Here is a 21,838-nt window from a genome sequence, read left to right on the forward strand (position 1 = left end):
TGGGTGTTTTGCAAGATTAGCGTCAATACTTGACGCTAATCCTGGAAAGCGCCAGATTAGCATATATCATTCTGACGCTAGTCTCCTAACTCCCGCCATGGTGCGCCGTATTGTAAATATGACGCACACATGGTGGTGTTAGGGGGGCACTAAGGAGTGCAAGAAGTGGCGCTGCACTATGTGCAGTGCCACCTTTCTTAAATATGCCCCATAGTTCTGTTTTTCGCAGCAGGCATATTAACCCCCATGATACTTTATATTGAGTCAAAGCTGCCACTAGTCAAAACTCCCATCTCTCTTCCTAGCAGGAACATTATTCACAAGAGGTATCTTGACATTTTAATTGTTTCCTGAAGTCTGGACACACAAGGAACCTTTTAACAGGTGCTTTTAAATCACAGGTTTCGGAAGTTATTGCTAAGAACACAACAGCACTCCCATGAGGGCAGCACCACTTTCACCGCCCAAAAGCCAGCCCTTCACATATGACATACTTGCAGCTGCATAGGCACAGAGTCATATACAGGGGTGGCATTAGAACATGCCCAAGATGCTCATTCCCAGATGCCGACTTTAACCACATGACGTGGGGTTGCCCCAAAGTACACAGGTTCTGGGAGACGGTGATCACCACTCTCAGTGACGTCTTAGGGAGCACACTATCATGTACAGCAGAGACATGTCTGTTAAGCTTATTCCCTGGATCCAAAGCACAGAAAGTTGCCACCAGTTTAATAGATTTTGCATTGGCAGTGGCTAAGTGCCGGACTGCACTACAGTGGACAGCAAGGAAAAGCCCTGTAATTACTGCATGGATGAAGGATCTCACGACATGGGCCCAGGCGGAGGAGAGGGAACTGATTAGGGAGGATGCCAGGGGAGTGAGACAGCACTCATTGATGCGCCGATGGTCAGAACTGCTGGGTACCTCAGAACTTCGAGGGGAAGACTCAGATGGACAGGTTCTACAGCCCTGTGACAAAGGGGGAAGAGTCGCAGGATGTCCCTGATAATGCCTAGATATTAGACTACAGAGCAGGTAGAGGGGGTGCCGCAAACATTAAAATCCTGCTTTATTAGAGTTGGGAGCCACAGGAGGACAGGATTAGACCTCCATTACTTGGACAACTCCCACCCAAATCATCTGCTAGATGGCACGCTGGGGCCACCTTGCGGACACAGCTTGGTAAATGCTCCACCACCACCTCACCCCTTACGACATACAAGATAAATAGAGTAGAAGTGATATATCACTTAGAAAATAATACATTGTGAGAGTTATTGTTACAGATAAATGGCAAAAAATCCCAGGATTGCTTATTTTGGTATATTATTCAAACTAAATTGCTTTAAGTTGCTGTTTATGGCCACTAAAGTTCCAATATTATTTTTGTAATGAAAGCAGCAAGAAAAGAACAGCTTCATAACTGAAAGTTTCATAGTGTGCCAGAACCCGCATGGATCCCATTAACGTTATGCAACAGAGCTAAAGGGTGACGTGTATCATGGGGAAGAGATAAGACTGCTACTTTCATGAATGATGTAATATACATTACAAATGCGGGGGCGGAGCTTGCCCAGCTAAGATGGCAGCTGCCTAGTCCCGGAGCGCTGAGCCGGCCCGCTCAAAATCCGGATATTCCGTTGATGTTGGGAGGGCCCCCCATGACATTGTGAGACAGAGGGGGCCTGCCTACCTTTAGTGATACGTGGGACAAGGTCCTGAGGGGCATCGGGTGCCACTGCTGGCTGTGCTGGATGGACAAGGGTCCTGGCCGATCAGAGAGGTGTGGCCCGGCCCTGCCCGCCACACCGGCTTTGGCCTGAAGAGAGGCCGAAGGTGAAAAGGAGCCTGTGGTGCAGGCATGCACTCAAGCGGCCGGCCGGCCGGCTGACTGCCGGGGTGGTGAGGCAGTGGCAGTACGGCCCGGATTCCCGGGGAGGGGGCAACACGGAGAATCTTGGCTACGAGGGTCCCTCCCCCCTAGGCTGGCCACAAGATTCGTGGAGACCTGAGGCCAGGGCCCGCGGCGATGAGGCGAAAAGGCCGCACGGACGTCGCAGTAGGCCCCAGCCTAGCTGGCCCTCAGAGGTGAGGCATTGGAGAGCGAGTCCCCAAGGAAGAGCGGAGGACGGGATGTACTCTTTGCCCCGCCCTTCACTGCATGTGCTGAGAGTGCCGGCCTAGGGGTGCCTGACGTGGGGCCTGGCACTGGAGTGGCCTGCATACCTTCCCCCCACTTGGAGGGGTGACCCGCGTGAGCAGTGATGGGGGGTCCTTGTATATGAGAGACTGTGGAAGAACAGGACTGACCCTCTTATGCTGGGCTGGACTGAGAGACTCATCGCGTGTAGAGATCCACGAGACGGATAGCTACTAGTGTCCTGCGTGAGGGGCCAATCTACTTCACTGGTCACTGGACTGGGCGCAGACGGCTGTGGGTCCTGGCTGCTTCCAGATCCATGCTGGTTATGGGGAAACTCAGGACCAAATTGCAGGGGGCGCCCCAGACGGCACTGGTGCCCACCCAACAGCTGGTTAACGGTGAGGCTGGGGAGATGCCTACCACTATAAAGAACACCCTGAACAAGATCCTTGGGGCCAGAGCCGGGGATGCCACCCCAACCAACAGTGGCAAAACTTTTGCACTACTGAGATCGTGACCTGCTGTTGCAGACAGCCCACGATGCAGGCCCATTCCAGGCAGAAGGTGTCCGCACCACCTTCTCTCGAGACTTCACAATGGCAGTCCAATCTCAGCGAGCCACCTTACTGGGAGTGAAACGAGCCCTACGGCAGGAGGGACTCCGGTACTATTTGCTGTTCCCATCAAAGCTAAAGATTATATTAGATGGCATTACACACTTTTTTCAGGAACCTGGTGAAGCATGGGCATGGCTCAAGTCATACCATGCAGGCACTATGAGCGTCAAACAGGTGGAACACAAACAATCACGACGACGTGTTAAGAGAAGACACTCCAGAGATTCGGAGGGTGGCCACCAGGTGACAAAACCCACAAACCAGCAGGCACATCAGGGGAAGAGAGCAGCGCTCCAGGTGGCGGCATCCCTGATGGAGGTGAAAGGTTCGCACGACGGCCAAAGGTCGGGCCTGAGACTTTGGACAGGGGAGACTCCTCCAATTTAGACTTGGTTTCTAGTGTGATGGAGGAACCCCCCGCCCCACTTGACACCTCAGACGTCAGATGACATTGTCTAAATCCACGGGGCCTATACACTTTCAGCCCTGTTGGTCACGTAAGTCTACGATGCGGGCAGGCTGGAGCACGGGCAGTTCGCTCTTGCGCTCCTGAGGCCAGCCCCCCAGATCAACCGCCGGATAATCCAATTGGATAATGATACCACATGTTCATATACTGGTTACTACGGTTTGGGCAGTCAGCAGTTGCTTGTCTGCTCATGGGGTGGGGAATTGGGGGTTGTTTTTATTGCTTGTTCTAGCCCGTGATCACTTAGGAATCTGTGATGTGCTATTGCAGTGTACTGTGGAGAACTGGGAAGGCGGGGGGGTACATGTTACCTGATAATTATTTTAGATGGTATGGCAGTGGCGCACCTTTTTTCAATTATAATGTCCTGGTATATCAGAGGCCTGTGTTTGATTGCTAAGCAACACAAGATATTTTCATATATGAAATGTAGGGGGATATAAATTTCTATGTTGCAGGAGCCTCACCTCATCCAGGTGAGAACAGACCGCCTTCGAAGGTGTTGGCGGGGACAACTGTTTGCAACTACATACTCGGCATACGCAAGGGGAGTGGCAATACGGGTGAGAGTGGGCGTACCCTTTGAGGCCACCATCATTGACGCAGACAAGGAGGGCCACTATGTTTTAGTAGAGGGGCAACTTTACGGTAGGCCGCTGGTCCTGGGTAGTGTCTATGCCCTGAACCAGGACCAACTTCAGTTCCTGCACTCATTACCTACCCGGCTAGCACGCTTTACTAACGTTCCATTTCTACTTGGGGGAGGCTTTAATGGAGTGTTGGACCCCGACCTAGACCGTTCAACCACAACGCTTCAGGGGCAGCAGCTATTAGAGTGGCAAAGGGCATGTCGACCTGGATCTCCCATTGGAGCCTAGTGGATATCTGGCGCCTTCAGAACCCTCTTGGTAGAGACTACTCATATTACTCACACCTTAATCACGTGCATACCAGAATAGACAGAATCCTCTGTTCGGCCTCTCTTAGTGGTGCGGTTACACTCAGAATACTTGGGCCAGACTGCACCTGATCATAGTCCGATGTTGATCCATCTGACCACGATGGAGAATCTCCAACATATCCCGACTTGGCGCTTGCATCCAGCAACATTGGAGCATGATGTATATCGCACAGCACTACTACATAGGTTGACGGAATACTTGATCCTGGACCCGGGGTCAACATCCAGTAGAGGCACTGAATGGGCGGCCTTAAAAGTGGTAGTGCGGGGTCATTGCCTTGGACAGACTGTGGGCATCCGACAAGACCTTAAACAGGACATTTCGCACTTAGAGGACAAATTACACAGACATGATAATGACCTGGATGGCACACCAGAGGCACAGGCCAAACTACTGGAGCTCAGGGAGAAATATCAGGCAGCATTAGGGCGCCTTAGGTGTCACGATTACAAGACTTATATGGCCAAAGTGCAAGAAGAAGAAGGAAAGACAGGGTGACTACTGGCATGGTTGATCCGCCCAGAGGCTGGAGGGATACCAATCCCTCACCTGAAAACCAGGGAGGGTGACACTATCTACGCACCTACCCAGATCAATGCTGAGTTCACGACCTATTATAAGTCCTTGTATGGTCCCTTCAGAGTGGACTCATCTAATATGAGGGAAAACTTCTTGTCCGCACTGCCTCGGAATGTCCTTGCTGATGAGGATAGAGAGGCGTTGGGCACACGAATGACATTGGGGGTAGATTAAGGCAGCCATTAAAACTCTGGCAATGGGTAAGACCCCGGATTTCTATAAATTGGGCTGTGATGTCCTGGCTCAAAGGTTGATAGAGATGTATACCAAAGCATATGAGATCATGGTGTTGCCAGCCACGACCAGGGAGGCCATAGTGATACCCTTGCCCAAGTCCAAGCATGCCGAAAGGAGAGTTAGCGATTTCAGGTCCCTGTCCATGCTTAACACGGATTTTAAAATCCTCAGTAAGGCACTTGCCAAGAGATGCTTCCCCATATGAATAACCTCATACATGGGGACCAGAATGGGTTCATTCCAACCGTAGCACCTCCAATAACCTCCATAGGCTGTATTCCCTGCTTTACAATGATTTGCATCCTCCTGCTTTGACAGCAACAATTGTGTCAGTGGATCTTGACAAAGCCTTCAACACGGTGAGCTGGGAATTTCTTGATGCCACTATGTTGCGAATGGGACAGGGTGAGGCCTGGGGTGATTGGATTAGGTTGCTTTACACAAATCGTACTGTGCGCGTCAGGACAGGACAAACGATTTCCTGCAGCTATGACATACACAGAGGAACCCGACAGGAGTGTCCTTTATCCCCACTGCTATTCGCCATCGCCCTAGAACCGCTGGCGGTGAGACTTCGGGATAAGGCCCGAGAATGGGGAATATGTTGACGTGGACAATTTCATATAGTCTCCCTATACGCAGATGACCTGCTTATGTATCTTAACAATGGTGCAGCAACGCTGCCCCAGGTGTTCCAACTGCTAGATGAGTTTGGTGCATGTTCTGGCATCCGATTAAATAAAAGAAAGACTTGTGTCTTCCCAGCGATTCGTGGAACGGGTCATCCGTCTTCATGCCCAAAGGAAGTGTCTTGGGCTCCACATACCTTCCACTATCTGGGCATCCAGATTCATCATGAGCTGCAGGATCATAAGGAGGGCAACTTGGGACCATCAGTTCAGGCACTGCTGTCCAATGTCGCCTTCTGGCGCTCCCTTTTCTTGCCTATTATGGTGCGCGGTTCTCTCATTAAGATGGTAATGCTTCTCAGACTGCTGTAATATTTTACTAACTTGCCTATAACCCTGCCGCCCTCTTGGTTTCACTTGCTAGACACATTACTTAGGGAATTGCTTTGGGATGGCGGATGGCAGTGAGTGGCCCTGGCCACTCTACGTCTACCTCCGGACGCTGGAGGGCTTGGAGTCCCAGACTTTGAGTTTTATTTTCTAGCAGCCTGCACGGTGGCTCAGTGGCGTGGGGCTTATGGAACTGACAGTGGATTGGGGGGGGCGGGAGGGGAGAAACTCAGTGGTAGCGGACTGGCGACTGGGCTGCTTATGCCTAAAACACGGGGCACTAAGAGGGGAATATTACTGGCAACAGCCCTGGCCAACTGGCAGAGTTCTCAGAAGAACACACACGGAGGTGCCCTATGCACCAGATATACAGTTAGTGTAGGAAGTTGGCTCTGTATGCACTATTTCAAAGTAAGGAATAGTATGCACAGAGTCCAAGGGTTCCCCTTAGAGGTAAGATAGTGGCAAAAAGAGATAATTCTAATGCTCTATTTTGTGGTAGTGTGGTCGAGCAGTAGGCTTATCAGAGGGTATTGTTAAGCATTTGTTGTACACACACCGGCAATAAATGAGGAACACACACAGAGACAATTCCAGGCCAATAGGTTTTTGTATAGAAAAATCTCTTTTCTTAGTTTATTTTAAGAACCACAGGTTCAAGATTTACAAGTAATACTTCAAATGAAAGGTATTTCACTTAGGTAACTTAGGAACTTTGAATGAGCAAAATAGCATGTAGAGTTTTCACAAAAATGGCAATAAGCTATTTTAAAACTAGACAGTGCAATTTTCAACAGTTCCTGGGGGAGGTAAGTGTTTCCTAGTTTTTTCAGGTAAGTAAACCACCTACAAGGTTCAAGTTTGGGTCCAAGGTAGCCCACCGTTGGGGGTTCAGGGCAACCCCAAAGTTACCACACCAGCAGCTCAGGGCCGGTCAGGTGCAGAGGTCGAAGTGGTGCCCAAAACGCATAGGCTTCAATGGAGAAGGGGGTGCCCCGGTTCCAGTCTGCCAGCAGGTAAGTACCCGCGTCTTCGGAGGGCAGACCAGGGGGGTTTTGTGGGGCACCGGGGGTGGGGGGAGGGGACACAAGTCCTCACAGAAAGTACACCCTCAGCGGCACGGGGGCGGCCGGGTGCAGTGTGCAAACAAGCGTCAGGTTTTCAATAGAAATCAATGGGAGACCAAGGGGTCTCTTCAGCGATGCAGACAGGCAAGGGGAGGGGGGGAGGGGGGGGGGGGGGAAACTCCTCGGGGTAGCCACCACCTGGGCCACCTGGGGGTCGCTCCTGCACTGGAGGTTGGATCCTTCAGGTCCTGGGGGCTGCGGATGAAGAGTCTTTACCAGGCGTCGGGTCTTTTGAAGCAGGCAGTTGCGGTCAGGGGGAGCATCGGGATTCCCTCTGCAGGCATCGCTGTGGGGGCTCAGGGGGGTCAACTCTGGCTACTCACGGTCTCGTAGTCGCCGGGGAGTCCTCCCTGTGGTGTTGGTTCTCCACAAGTCGAGCCCGGGGCGTTGGGTGCACAGTGCAAAGTCTCACGCTTCCGGCGGGAAACGTGTGTTGTTTCAAAGTTGCTTCTTTGTTGCAAAGTTGCAGTCTTTGGTGAACAGAGCCGCTGTCCTCAGGAGTTCTTGGTCCTTCTAGATGCAGGGCAGTCCTCTGAGGCTTCAGAGGTTGCTGGTCCCTGTGGAAAGCGTCGCTGGAACAGTGTCTTTAGAAGTGGGGAGATAGGCCGGTAGAGCTGGGGCCAAAGCAGTTGGTGTCTTCGTCTTCTCTGCAGGGTTTTTCAGTTCAGCAGTCCTCCTCTTCTTAGGTTGCAGAAATCTAGTTACCTAGGCTCTGGGAGCCCCTAAATACTCGATTTAGGGGTGTGTTTAGGTCTGGGGGGTTAGTAGCCAATGGCTACTAGCCCTGAGGGTGGCTACACCCTCTTTGGCCTCCTCCCTGAGGGGAGGGGGGCCCATCCCTAATCCTATTGGGGGGGGATCCTCCATCTGCAAGATGGAGGATTTCTAAAAGTCAGTCACCTCAGCTCAGGACACCTTAGGGGCTGTCCTGACTGGCCAGTGACTCCTCCTTGTTTTTCTCATGATCTCCTCCGGCCTTGCCGCCAAAAGTGGGGCCGTGGTCGGAGGGGGCGGGCAACTCCACTGAGTGCCCTGGGGTGCTGTAACAAAGGGGGTGAGCCTTTGAGGCTCACCGTCAGGTGTTACAGTTCCTGCAGGGGGAGGTGTGAAGCACCTCCACCCAGTACAGGCTTTGTTACTAGCCACAGAGTGACAAAGGCACTCTCCCCATGTGGCCAGCAAAATGTCTGGTGTGTGGCAGGCTGCTAAAACCAGTCAGCCTACACGGGTAGTTGGTTAAGGTTTCAGGGGGCACCTCTAAGGTGCCCTCTGGGGTGTGTGTTACAATAGAATGTACACTGGCATCAGTGTGCATTTATTGTGCTGAGAAGTTTGATACCAAACTTCAGTTTTCAGTGTAGCCATTATGGTGCTGTGGAGTTCGTGCATGACAGACTCCCAGACCATATACTCTTCTGGCTACCCTGCACTTACAATGTCTAAGGTTTTGCTTAGACACTGTAGGGGCATAGTGCTCATGCACTTATGCCCTCACCTATGGTATAGTGCACCCTGCCTTAGGGCTGTAAGGCCTGCTAGAGGGGTGACTTATCTATACCTATAGGCAGTGTGAGGTTGGCATGGCACCCTGAGGGGAGTGCCATGTCGACTTAGTCTTTTTATCCCCACTAGCACACACAAGCTGGCAAGCAGTGTGTTTGTGCTGAGTGAGGGGTCCCCAGGGTGGCATAAGACATGCTGCAGCCCTTAGAGACCTTCCCTGGCATCAGGGCCCTTGGTACCAGGGGTACCAGTTACAAGGGACTTGCCTGGATGCCAGGGTGTGCCAATTGTGGAAACAAAAGTACAGGTTAGGGAAAGAACACTGGTGCTGGGGCCTGGTTAGCAGGCCTCAGCACACTTTCAAATCAAAAGTTAGCATCAGCAAAGGCAAAAAGTCAGGGGGTAACCATGCCAAGGAGGCATTTCCTTACAGTTAGTAGGAATGTCCCATGGAGACCCCCTCTCTTGCTTTACAAAAAGACAACTCGACTGTTGGACGGCCACAGACTTACAGACGCTAGGCACACAGTATAGTCAGGGAATGCTGATCCCGTTTCAGGATCTTGTGGACCAGACTGGCTTGCCTTGCTGGCAGTTTCTGACATATGAGGGGATGGTGGGGACTATCCGGGACCTCTGGAGAGAGGTGGAGGGTGAACCTCCCACACACAAGGTCTTACAAACTATGCTGTCTATTGGGGAGGGTTCACATTTGGTCTCCTGGCTCTGTAAGGCAATATTGGCAATGGTATAGAACCCGCTACATGCTCTTTGGGCTAAGTGGGAGGCAGACTTGAATATATTTCCTCACTGACACAGAGTGGAGCAGAGTTCTGGCATACGCACCCTCGGTCTTCCGAAACACCAGACTAAAATATACACAATATAACTACATACACAGGACTTACCTAACCCCACATCGGCTGAAGCTCATATATGGGGTAAATGAGATAGGTTGTCCACAGTGCCATTTACGGGATGCAGGATTCGGTCACATGACATGTGGATTCCCACAGCTGCAAAAATGTTGGAGAGGGGTCATACAGAAAAATTAACCAGGTACTGCAGAGACGAATAGAGATCACGATGGAGACATGCCTCCTGGGGTTATTTGCCAAGCCACACCCAAAAAAACACACACACACACACACACACACACACACGTGACAGATTTGCTGACCTAGCCCTGGTGCTGGCTAAGCGAAGAGTGTCGATGGCAAGGAAACATGATAAGGGACCTAGCTTGCAGACCTGGACACTAGATGTAACAAGATGGGGTAGGGCCGAGGAGAGAGCTCTGAGAAGGGAAGCAAGCAAGGGGATGAGGCGCAGGCCACTGACCCCATTGTGGATAGAGCTCATTGATAGCTGGGAAAACATTGCTACGGGAGTCGAAACAGATTTGGGAAGCGATACAGGGAGCACTACAAGTTAAAAGAAGGGAGGTATAGGACGGGAGCCCTTGGGACAATTTCAGGACCTCCAAGAGATTGACTCATGAACAAATTTTGCCTCCCCTATACACCCACTCAATCAAGGAACTGCCCTCACACACTGACTTAAAGATATTGCATAGAAAATGATAAACATCCTTACTGTCATTATACAGCTTGTTGGCACATATACATGGCCAGGGGCAGATTCTTAGATTTTCTATACTGTAGGTTTAGTTTCTGGTTTTCTTTATATACTGCAATTAGTGAAGTTGATTGGTAATCCTTAGATGGCGTGAGTATTTACCTATGAGGAAACTATCCACTGGCCCTATACGGCATGTTTACCTATATCTTCGCTCCCACCCGATCAGGGTCACTAATACGTTTTATTGAACAATTGACTACTACTTACATCCTAACAGAGGAGTGATAATCTTAATGACAAAGCAAAAACACCATGTAATGCATAAAGTTCAACAAACCTGCAAGCTTTAACTGTGTTTCCTGTACAAATGCTAAGATTTGCGTTACGAAAAGAACTATCTATTGTGTTATGCCTGCTAAGCTGAAATGCCAATAAAAGTGATTTAAAAAATATATATATGTTGCAAATGCAAATAAAATGTATTTGAGAAAAGAAAAAATAAATAAAAAGAAAAAGGGATGGCCAAAAAACAAATATGGATACAGGCGAAAAAAAATAAAAAAAAAATAATAATAATAAAAACAAACCATTAAATCAGGAGCCCTATCAATGATACAGGTTTGACTTTAAAGAAAGGCATATGTGAGTTCAATGAGACAGATCGGAAATTCTTTGGCCATATCTTTTCTGATGATGCCTGATCCTGCGCATAAGTCGAAGCCTTAACAAATGATGAACCCGCTACAAGATGCTTTAATGGTACATTCTATTATTGGAATGACCAGCTACTCTTGATGATACATAAAAGACTTTGCCACTATTAGTGCTCCATCATGAGAGTTAAAGAAAATTGTTTCTTTTAAAAATGGTCAAGAAAATGTTAAGAGTTTCAAGAGCATCAAACGCCATTGAAAATGCTACAGAAATGGCATACTCCAATACAAAGCTACAGGCTGAGGCCTACATCAATTTCATTGTCAAGTCAAGTCCACCTCCTGCTGTATCGTTAGCCCAGATTGTCACTGCTACAAGTCATAATAGTAAGCAGCTAAAGTTAAAAGACATAGGGCCTGATTTCGTGGGGAGGGAATACTCCGTCACAAAAAAAGGGATATCCTGCTCGCCGTAGTACGATCTCCATAGCAGGCCTCGAAAAATCATGAAGATGTCACTAGACCTGCAGGTCGAGTAGCTTTAATGACCTACTGGACCCAACTGTAATGTAGTTGACCCAGAAATGGGTCTCAAATTGTGTGATCCTAAGCAAATATTGTATTTTACAGTTGCCTTTTTCTTCATTCCCACATGAGTGCACCTTCAAATATGTGAGTTAGGCATTTCTGCTGTAAAAAAAATCCTCTTTTGTTTGATTAGACTAAATGTTTGCTCCATGTATAATAAATCTAGCCCACATATAGGGTACACGTGATCCATGCATGACTCGCCTCTTAGTTTACTAATAGCTTTGCCATCAGGGCAGGAGTGTTACTCAGTTTATGTTTAAACACTCACTTTTAATAAATAGATTACTAAAGCATGATGTGGTAGCGCACTGTCATTTACAGACAGTAAATTTCCAAGAAATGTCCAAAAACCTTCCCACTAACTTGCAGCTTTACTGATAAAACTATATAGTGTATTAACAATAACCTGTGAAAAGTAGATTTCAGAAAACACTTAACATTTGCACATCACCAAGTAAAGTGTACTGAATTATTTTTTCATCCCATTAAAATATTTTTTTTTCATACACAGTAGTACAAAATATGGTCTTTCGCAGCTACTGAAATATTTTGAAAAGTTTGTAAAGTTGATTTAGTTGTATAAATGGTGTGTGTTAGGAAAAACCTGGTAACAGAAGCCTTTCACTTCGCATATGTCAGAAAGTTCACCTTACAAAATACTGGAACCCTGCAGTCACAAGAAAAAAGTATTTTTATTGTAAGAAGACCAAACTGACTTTTGACCTGTCTCTAACACTGAGCAAATGTGACAAGAACAAAACGTAACGGCATTTTAATTGCTAATTTAGTTTCTGACTGAACATAACACCTGTTCATTGTCCACTGGAGCGGAATCTGAAAATAGCTCGACCTCATAAAATAAAACTTGAGTGGTCAAGTAGATTTTTCAAGCCCTGCATGGGATATAATGGGATCGTAATACAGCGAACTTGATATCTGTCAGGGTTCTGATGGAGTATTCCCCTCTGCCGAGCACTAATTCAGGCCCATAACTGCACTTCAATTGTGGAACAAATACGTTTGATCTCTCAGTAATAACAATGAATGTCAAAAGAACAAGAATTTCAAAGATGAATTGTCCATAACTCAAGAATAAGTTGCAGTACGAGGCTTGCGAATCCTGAATCCAGAGAATCTACGGCAGAAGGTGATAGAAGTTGCTCACGAAGGACATTGTGGTATTGTTACCTCTAGGAGAGCTCTTCAAGACCAAATTTGGTTTACATACCTAGATGAAAGAGTTGAAAAGGAACTCAAAGCCTGTCAAATATGCAACTATCAACCAATCCTAAACATGGCTGGGAGCAAAATGCCATCTATTTCTTTCTTTGGTCCTATTGACAATGGACATCATTTAATGGTTATCGTAGATTAATATTCACATTTGGTTGGTTGCAGATCTCCAACCACAACATGGGCGAGTAATAATAAAAATAAAAAATAAAAACTTAATGGCATCTTTGCAACCTTGGCTTACCAGCCATTGTGAAGTCTAGCAATGGAGTATCCTTCAACAGCAAAGAATCTAAAGAATTTGTGGAGCATCTAAACAAAGCACCAAAAGATCACACTGTTACAAACACAGGCCAATGGATTTGTTGAACAGTTTATGAGTAGGCAAAAGAAAGTAGTGCAGCGTGCAACTCTTGAGAAGCTCAGCCTAAAAACAGTACTGAACTCTACAAGCTTATTGTATGACACCCTACTCGACCACAGGTGAAAGGCTTGTGACTTTGATGTTCAGCAGAGCAATGGAAACCAAAATACCCCAGCAGAACATAGGAAAAAAAAATAATGAAACCATGATTTGTATGAGGGACTTAGTTTAAAAGCAGAAAATGAAAGTGTACGCAGATAACAGGAAACATGCAAAGGATCTCTCATTTCGGAAATTAAATTTTGCGATCATTTGACAGTTACAGAAAAGAAAATCTGATTCTCCTTACGATGCTAAACATTTTCAAGTAGTGTGCACCAAAGGACACATGGTGAGTGTCAAACAACCTGGGAAGCCCTTTACCATAGGCTCTTCTCACTTCAGGCCTGTGGTTCATTGGTCTTGAACTCAAGATGGTGAAACAAAGAATAACCTGAAAACTCAATCACTGCTGCTGATTCCTTACCATCACTGGCAATCTGACATTGAAGATGATCGTTTACAGCTTCCAATAACCAGATCGAGCCGACAGACCAAAGCGCCAAGAAGATTAATTAAAGAGGTATAGTCCTACATGTTCATACGTAGATATTTGTGTCTGTCATTATCTTCTAAAAATTAGCAATCTTTCATTTAACAGGTGGAGATGTAGTGTCTTGCATGATTTAGAATGGAACCTTTCTGGCTCTTCGAAGACTCTGTATCACTGTGTGACGTAATTGTTAAAGTAGAATGTATGAACTTTTGGTTTAGAATGCTGGCGTTCACAGGTATACACAGTGGAGAAAAAGTAATGTAATTTACAGCTCCGTATGCGGCCTAGTTAATCAGTGGATACCAGGCTGGGGAAGACACTACAGTGTTGTGGTTTGTATCCAAGCTCAATGGACCACTTTCTTTTTCCAGCGTAAACTACTGAATGTATTACTGACTTCCAGTTTACTGCTATACCCCACCTAGCATTCATATGAAGCCAACAATGGCGTAAATGTTGGAACGCCTTAACGTACCTCTGGGGAAAAAATTGAACAAAATAGATTTTGATAAATGGTAGCCAGGAAAAAAATACTTTTCTCCAAAACATTCAGTGACGCATGGCTTTTCATTGTGAAACAGCACCTGAATGAACCCCAAGATTTTGGAACAATATCCTCTGCACACTGGCAACCAAAGTAGAGTTGTCTGGCTGTAAGGGAAATGATACGTTTGGCAAAATACAAACATTGCCTGTCAACGCAGAACCTCAATACAAGCAGTCAAGCATGGCGATGGAGAAGTGATTTGCCTGCACAGGAGCTGAAGGACCTAAACACCTCACAAACTTTGACTCAATTGTGAACTCCTCTCCATTACAGTGCATTCTAGAAAAACATACAAGACCATATATCCAAAAGATAAAGGTTAGCCGAAAGTGTATCACACAAAAGCACAATGATCCACAACACTCTAGACAAGCATTTACAATGCAACGGGTCTCGCGTTTGCTCATGTTAGAGCTGATCGCGTTGTAAACTCCTAACCCGACTTTTCTTCATCTATCGGGCAAAAGTGCATTTATGTACACAACCCGAAAAAGTTAAATTAACTATGTAAAGCGCTCAACTTCTGCCAAGCGAGATCGCGCTCATAGATTAGAGAAAAAGAAGTCCACAAGCCCGATGGAAAACAGCGAGCCTCGCATGTTTTCTGTACTTGGTCACTGCGCTCGAGGAGGGCTAGCCACCGGAAAAGGCATGACGTATGCTTGCCTTCGACTAATGAAAGCAAGCAGATTTTATTAGGCAAGCCCACGAACCAATACAAAACACGGACGTGAAGTAGACAGGGCTCCGAGCCCTTTTCTAAATACAAAAGCGTCTTGCTGCGATACGCATGCGCGAGCGCATGCAACACATGCTCGACCCTAAAAAAATACAAATGAATAGCTGAAACACATATTGGACTGAGATACTGTAGAGGGACCTAAAGAGAGCTATGCATAAATTAACTGCTAGCAAGAGAACAGGTTTTAATTTTTGTGAAAACAATTAGATGCTGGGCTACTAGAAACTCATGTCTAAGGAAGAGGGGCATCTACTGCTATATCTAATTCTGGTCTGTGATATGGTACAGCTGTCTCAGCTAAATCTTGCTAATGAATTGCACAAGCACTTAAACTTTTCAGTTACATTTTACATGTTTCAAACGTTGTGTGTCAAGATGTGCCCCCAACAATGATACATTTTGAGTGCAATTATACCAATATGAACAGTTGTGCGCATTTATCTTTTTGAATTATCATCAATACAAAGCATTTTGTATACAGTAAAATTAAATTCAGAGCAACCAGTCCATTACTTCACCTCTATGGGGGGGTGGGGGAAATCAATGTTATTTAATGCACCTCTTTCAATGTTCTTTGGTAAAACAATGGACTAGGTTATGCCAAGGGCTTTCTCCACTGCATAAGGTGTTTCCCTTTAAAGATTACATTAGTCTCAGAGTCCAGTTACCTTGCCTCTCTAGGTATCATATCTGCCTTAATAGGCAATGCCACTGAATCTTAAGCGGTACACTTTCTTTTTCACATTACTGTAATGCAAACACCATGAGTGAGGCTTTTCTGTACTTAGAAAAGCTATGGATCCCAAACTCCTAACTTTGCCAGCATGTGTCTACAATTTACAGATAAAGAGTAAGGGCAATGGCTTGATACTCCTCTCTACCTCTCCCAATAACACGTCTATGGCTACAGTGACTCTGATGACAACAGTTAGGTGACACATCAAGAAAAAGAGGTGGAAACGTATATGTGAAAGAAAGTTACAGTTGATGTATAGACAAAAACTTGCCAATACAAATGAGAAAGGATTACAAGAACTACTGCGCACACTGGGCAAACAGTCCATCTAAAGGCCTGTCAATCTGAGACCGAATGGAACTTGGTTTACTAGGTGGCCCTGCCAACAACACCAACGCTAACCTAAATGTCTATGGATGCCTCAAAGGGATGCCACACAAGAAAGGGGGCACCCACATAGGTCTCATTGGCCAGGGAGACCTCTTGTCTCCCTGCATACACTTAAGAGTCCAACCACCTGCAGCGCCTGGCACTGACCAGACTATGGATTTTCGACAGCTCCTCGATCAGCCACCTCCACCGGGAACGCGACCAGGGCCTTCCAGGGATTCCTGGGTCACTGCTTCTTTCTGGAGAGGGGGCAGCTCAGACCAGAGAAGCTCCCAATACTCTGTCACTAGGGCCAGCTCCTCAGCTATGCGGCAGCCCCTCTCTACCCACCCGGGTTGCAGCAGTGATTTTTCAACAGCGGTTCCTCCTTGTGCCCCGGGGGCACCACAGGGAGCACTAACTCCTTTGCTCCTCGTGAGCTCTCCCATGTCGGAGAGGTGGGGGAGGGGCCTCACACCAGGTGACACAGGTGCTTGCTTGTGCTCCAAGCAGGTGCTGAGTTCAGTAATAAAGCGTTCCTTATGCACTGAGAGAAAAAAAGAAAGATGAAGAGCTCCTCACGCTTTGGCACAGAGGAAACACATTGCTTCCGTGCCCTGTGGGAAGAGAGTGAAGGGGGAAGAGGACACACCACCCAGCCCATGGAGACAGCAAAGGCAGGGCTCAGGTCTGCAGGGTAAAAGCAAGCAGGGCAGCACAAAGGTTCACAGGCAGTGGAAGTCCTTCTGAGTGACCTAGCACATCAGCAGCAGCAGTCCCAAGGCAGTTCCTGGCGAGTTCTTCCAGCAGCACCCAGTGTCCAGTTCACTTGTCCATTAGTGTCTCTCCTTGCGGGTGAAATCCCCCTGTACTTATACTCATTTTGCATAGCCTCCACAAAAGGGGGAGAAGGGGTTCTAACCAGCACTACCCGCTTCCAGGACTGTCCCCTCTATCCTCCAGCACTGGCTCCAGACATCAACAGGGGGTAAACAAGCCCTTTGTGTGAGGCCAGGGCACAGCCTTTACAGATACAGGTGTACCTTGCCTCTCCTTCTCCCAGCCCAGGAAAACCATTCAGTATGCAGATGCCCTCTTGTGATACCTCCACCCTTCCTGTGTACATGCTGTCTGAAAAGTATGCACAAAGCCCAGCTGCCTTAGACGTGGCTTGGAGGCAAGCTGCAAAACACCAGAGTTATAAGCACAGAGAAATGCTCACTTTCTAAAAGTGGCATTTCTATAATGATAATTAAAAAAACACCTACAACAGTAAGCAGCATTTCTCACTACCATTACAACCATACCACGCATGCCTACGCCACCCATCAGCGATCACACAATACCACTTAGACATGGGTTAGGGCATTTCCAATGGATTCCTATGAGAGAGGCAGCACTCACACTAGTGAGAAACCGAATAGACTGTTGTCACTACTAAGACATGTAGTACATAAAGACATATGTCCTACCTTTTACATACACAGCACCCTGCCCACAGGGCTAGCTACGGTGTACACTAGGGGTGACTTCTATGTAGTAAAAGGGGAGTTCCAGGCCTGGCAAGTGAATTTAGATGGCAGGTCCCTGTGGCAGTAAACTGCACATGCAGGCTCTGCAGTAGCAGGGCTGAGACAGGTTTAAAAGGCTACTTCTGTGGGTAGCACAAGCTGCACTGCAGGCCCACTAGTAGCATTTAATTTACAGGCCCTGGGTATAGGGATACCACTGTTCAAGGGACTTACAGGTAAATTGAATGTGCCAATCAGGTGTAAGCCAATCATATCAAGTTTAGAAGGGAGAGCAATCAATCATTAAATTTATCAAGCGCGCTATGTACCCGTTAGGGTTTCGAGGCGCTTGGGGGGGGGGGGTGGCTGCTATCGTTCGAAGAGCCATGTCTTGAGGAGTCTCCTGAAGGTGAGGAGGTCCTGGGTCTGGCGTAGTGAGGTCGGGAGTGAGTTCCAGGTCTTGGCGGCGAGGTAGGAGAAGGATCTGCCGCCAGAGGTCTTGCGCTGGATTCGGGGGACGATGGCGAGGGCAAGGTTGGCAGAGCGTAGTTGGCGTGAGGGAACGTAGAAGTTGAGTCTGGTGTTCAGGTAGGTGGGTCCGGTGTCGTGTAGTGCCTTGTGTGCGTGGGTGAGGAGTTTAAAGGTGATCCTCTTGTCCACGGGGAGCCAGTGGAGGTCCTTCAGGTGGTGGGAGATGTGACATCGGCGGGGTATGTCGAGGATCAGGCGGGCGGATGCGTTCTGGATGCGTTGAAGTCGTTTGATGTCTTTTGTTGGGATGCCTGTGTAGAGTGCGTTGCCGTAGTCGAGTCTGCTACTGACGAGGGCTTGGGTCACCATCTTTCTGGTTCCTGTTGGAATCCACTTGAAGATCCTGCGGAGCATGCGGAGGGTGTTAAAACAGGAAGAGGAGACAGCGCTGATCTGTTTGGACATGGTGAGAGCGGAGTCGAGGATGAAGCCGAGGTTTCGTGCGTGGCTGGCTGGGGTGGGTGGGGGGCCCAGGGCGGTGGGCCACCAAGAGTCGTTCCAGGCCGAGGGGGTGCGACCGAGGATGAGGACTTCCGTCGTGTCAGAGTTGAGTTTCAGGCGGCTGTTGCTCATCCATTCGGCGATGGATTTCAGTCCCTCGTGGAGGTTGGCTTTGGCGGTGAGAGGATCTTTGGTCAGGGAGAGGACGAGCTGGGTGTCGTCGGCGTAGGAGAGAATGCTGAGGTTGTGCTGGCGGGCCAGTTGTGCGAGGGGGGCCATGTAGATATTGAACAGCGTTGGGCTTAGTGAGGAGCCTTGGGGGACGCCGTAGATGAAGTTGGTGGCTTTGGAGTGGAAGGGTGAGAGTCGGACTCTCTGGGTTCTGTCGGAGAGAAAAGAGGAGATCCAGTTGAGGGCTAAACCGGGTTCGTGGAGGCGATTTAGTAGGGTGCGGTGGCAGACCGTGTCGAAGGCAGCGGAGAGGTCTAGGAGGATGAGGGCTGAGGTTTCGCTGTTGTCCATTTGGTGTCTGATGTCATCTGTGGCGGCGAGGAGTGCAGTCTCTGTGCTGTGGTTGCGTCTGAAACCGGATTGGGAAGGGTCTAGGATGGAGTTGTCTTCGAGGTAGTGGGAGAGCTGTGCGTTGACGATCTTCTCGATGACTTTAGCTGGGAAAGGGAGGAGGGAGATCGGACTGAAGTTTTTGAGGTCGTTGAGGTCAGCCTTAGGTTTCTTGAGGAGGGGTTGGATTGAGGAGTCTCCTGAAGAGCATATGCACTTTAGCACTGATCAGAAGTGGTAAACCGCCCAGCATCCTAAAGTCAACAAAAAGGGTCAGAAAAAAATAAGAGGAAGGCAAAAAGATTGTGAAGGACCCTGTAAAACTGGCCAGGTCCAACAATGATGGACCTTTTTAGAGCAGGAGCATTACCCTATTGAAGATGATTTGTTTGATTTAAGCCCTCGTCGATTAAATTGAGTCAGATTCAGAGTTGATTTATTTAACAACTGATCCACTTTAAAAGAAACCTGGCAAAGCACGTTAAGATGTATGGGGTGGATCCGTGCATACAAAACAAAACTGCATGTCGACAGGTTCTGATACCTTTTCAGTTATAAACATGTTTTCGAAGGAGCATCCTTCGCCACGGCAAAAGGACTGGGCAGATACAAAGTCAGTGAAAGAAATCTTCCCTTGATGAACACCCCTGGCTTTGAGGGGACTGTGGGCGTGGACATTATCGACTCTCGGGGCAGACACCTTAACTAACTTCAATCGAAAAACACATTTAGAGGTCGGGTTAAGCACTCACGGTAAGCGGTCATAGAACCTAGCCTCTAAAAGCACTAACCTTTACACCTGTGCCTTATGCAAAGCGGCTCTTACAGAGGCTACTAGAAATAACACTACTTCTGAGAAAGTCTCCAAAAGGCTCCTTCACCTGACAGGAGAAACTGAATAAGAAACTTTAGAGCACCCACCACACCTTTGTCACCTTTACTGCTACCTTAGCGACGGTACTGTGTTATTGTAACATTTTTCAACTTATGTTGAATTGTTTTTCAACTGATATTCCGATAGTCACCATAACATCACTTCCCGTGATCTCATCAAATAATGTAAGTTAACAAGAGTTTTCACAACTTTGGCAGTGCTGCGCAGAACGTCCTGCATCTCAGCAGTGGGTGACGGGAAAGAGAGCAGCTGGGGGAGGGGGCGAATCGGAAGAGAGATCACACAGCACCGCCTCCTCTAATTTTGCCTCCATTTTGCTGGGACACTCAATGACACTGCGCACAGCGTGCTGCGCGTCCACACCAGCGCAACACTCCAAACTTTCAAAAGCTTCGCAACCATCCCGGAAACATACCTTGAAACCGGCACCGGTCCTCGCACAGCCCAAAGCTGCGCGGAGTAAGGGTGGGGGCGGGGGCTGTTTTGAAAGTGGTGGGTGGTATAAGGCAGCAATCCTGTTGCGAGCAGTACTAGCTCGGAGATCCCCTAGGTGGAGTGGAACGCGGAAGCGCCACCTGCTGGCCGGCGAATTACACGGTCGCCCGCTGGGGTTGACTGCCATCTATAGGGCAAAACAGAAAAACACACCCTGCAACAAAAGACTTGGAACTCCGGCCAGAGCACGGCGCATGCACTGTAACGCCAAAAAAAACGGAACCTTGCGTGCGCGTACCCAAAGAATGCATGCTCTGTAGTCTTTCCTTTATTTTTACAGGACGGCTTTGAGCCATTTTATCACTTGTGATCAACCGCCATATTGGCCGAAGGTCTGACGTAGAAAGTTGTGTTGAGCTTGTGTTAAGCACCTATTACCGCTCTTTGAGTCCCCAGTGGAAAGACAGCCTTTTTTAGACACGGCTAACTGTACCAATGCTTGTGATGGGTTTATTAATGAGGACGTTATCCGGGAACATTGATCCTCCCCTCCAATAAACCTCTATAACAACGTAAGCTTTTGGACTGTAACCAAATACACACACGCTAAGGATAAGGCGTTCAAGCTGTCCTAGGTTCGTGACTAACCTAAAATTGTTCATTACAAATCATTGTGTTCATCAGTGTAGATGTGACAGACCACACAAAATGTGCTATATATTTTTTTTATATATAGAGTGAATGTTTCATTGCCGGGCATAGCGGTCATTCCAAATATTATTTAATTTTATTTAGCTGGGAGTGGCCGAATTTGGTTATTTATTTTTCGCTCGAAGCTACAATCCACGTGACCTCTTTCTGTTTCCTTTGCTACATCGGCCTCGTCGCCGTGGCACGCGCTGCTTAGCTGTGCACGCCGCGGCCGCGCGCGCTTCCCGCCCTGGGCTCTTTCCTCGTTCACAGTGGCCACCGCCCACTGGGGCTCACGAGGGTTTGGCTGTGTCTGTAATGGCGGGCATGACGTTGTGATGAAAATCCCAGTGTTTGGCACAGACACGCAGGGATGTATTCTCACCTAGTACGTAACCTCGTATTGCCCTACAACGCAATTGGCTTTCTTTGGTCAGTTCATGGGAATCGAAAAAACATAAAACCGACCTAGCGCGCGGCGTCACTAATTGTACGTAAACGAGAGGTAATGGAAGTATATACATTTGTCACCTCCTAGTCCCTACCCCCGACTTCGTCAGAAAGGACAACGCCCTCTTCAGTTGTGACCCTCCCAGTTTTTCGTCTTTTCCACATTTCCCATTGGCTTATGTAGTGACGTTACGGTGACCCGCACCTTACCACGCACTTATATTTTCGTGCTGTTAGCGAGGCTCGTATTACT

The 21,838-nt window shown here is 47.9% G+C and overlaps 1 protein-coding gene across 3 annotated transcripts in view; it reads right to left on the reverse strand.

Moving 5' to 3' along the window:
• Positions 1 to 20,706, reverse strand: part of XIAP (X-linked inhibitor of apoptosis) — a 362,764-nt gene extending 342,058 nt beyond the window's left edge. For 2 of the 3 annotated variants that reach the window (XM_069211908.1, XM_069211900.1), the window contains exons 1-2: positions 20,426 to 20,680; positions 9,569 to 9,676 (exon numbers count right to left, since the gene is read on the reverse strand). In XM_069211908.1, coding sequence (XP_069068009.1) covers positions 9,569 to 9,594 — 26 coding nt within the window. In that variant the 5' untranslated portion in view covers positions 9,595 to 9,676; positions 20,426 to 20,680. Of the gene's footprint in view, positions 1 to 9,568; positions 9,677 to 20,425 lie in introns of all 3 variants that reach the window. The other variant, XM_069211916.1, reaches the window with a different exon arrangement.
• Positions 20,707 to 21,838: the final 1,132 nt, after the last annotated feature.

Source organism: Pleurodeles waltl, chromosome 2_1, assembly GCF_031143425.1.
Source record: "Pleurodeles waltl isolate 20211129_DDA chromosome 2_1, aPleWal1.hap1.20221129, whole genome shotgun sequence".
In the NCBI taxonomy this organism is placed as follows: Eukaryota; Metazoa; Chordata; class Amphibia; order Caudata; family Salamandridae; genus Pleurodeles; species Pleurodeles waltl.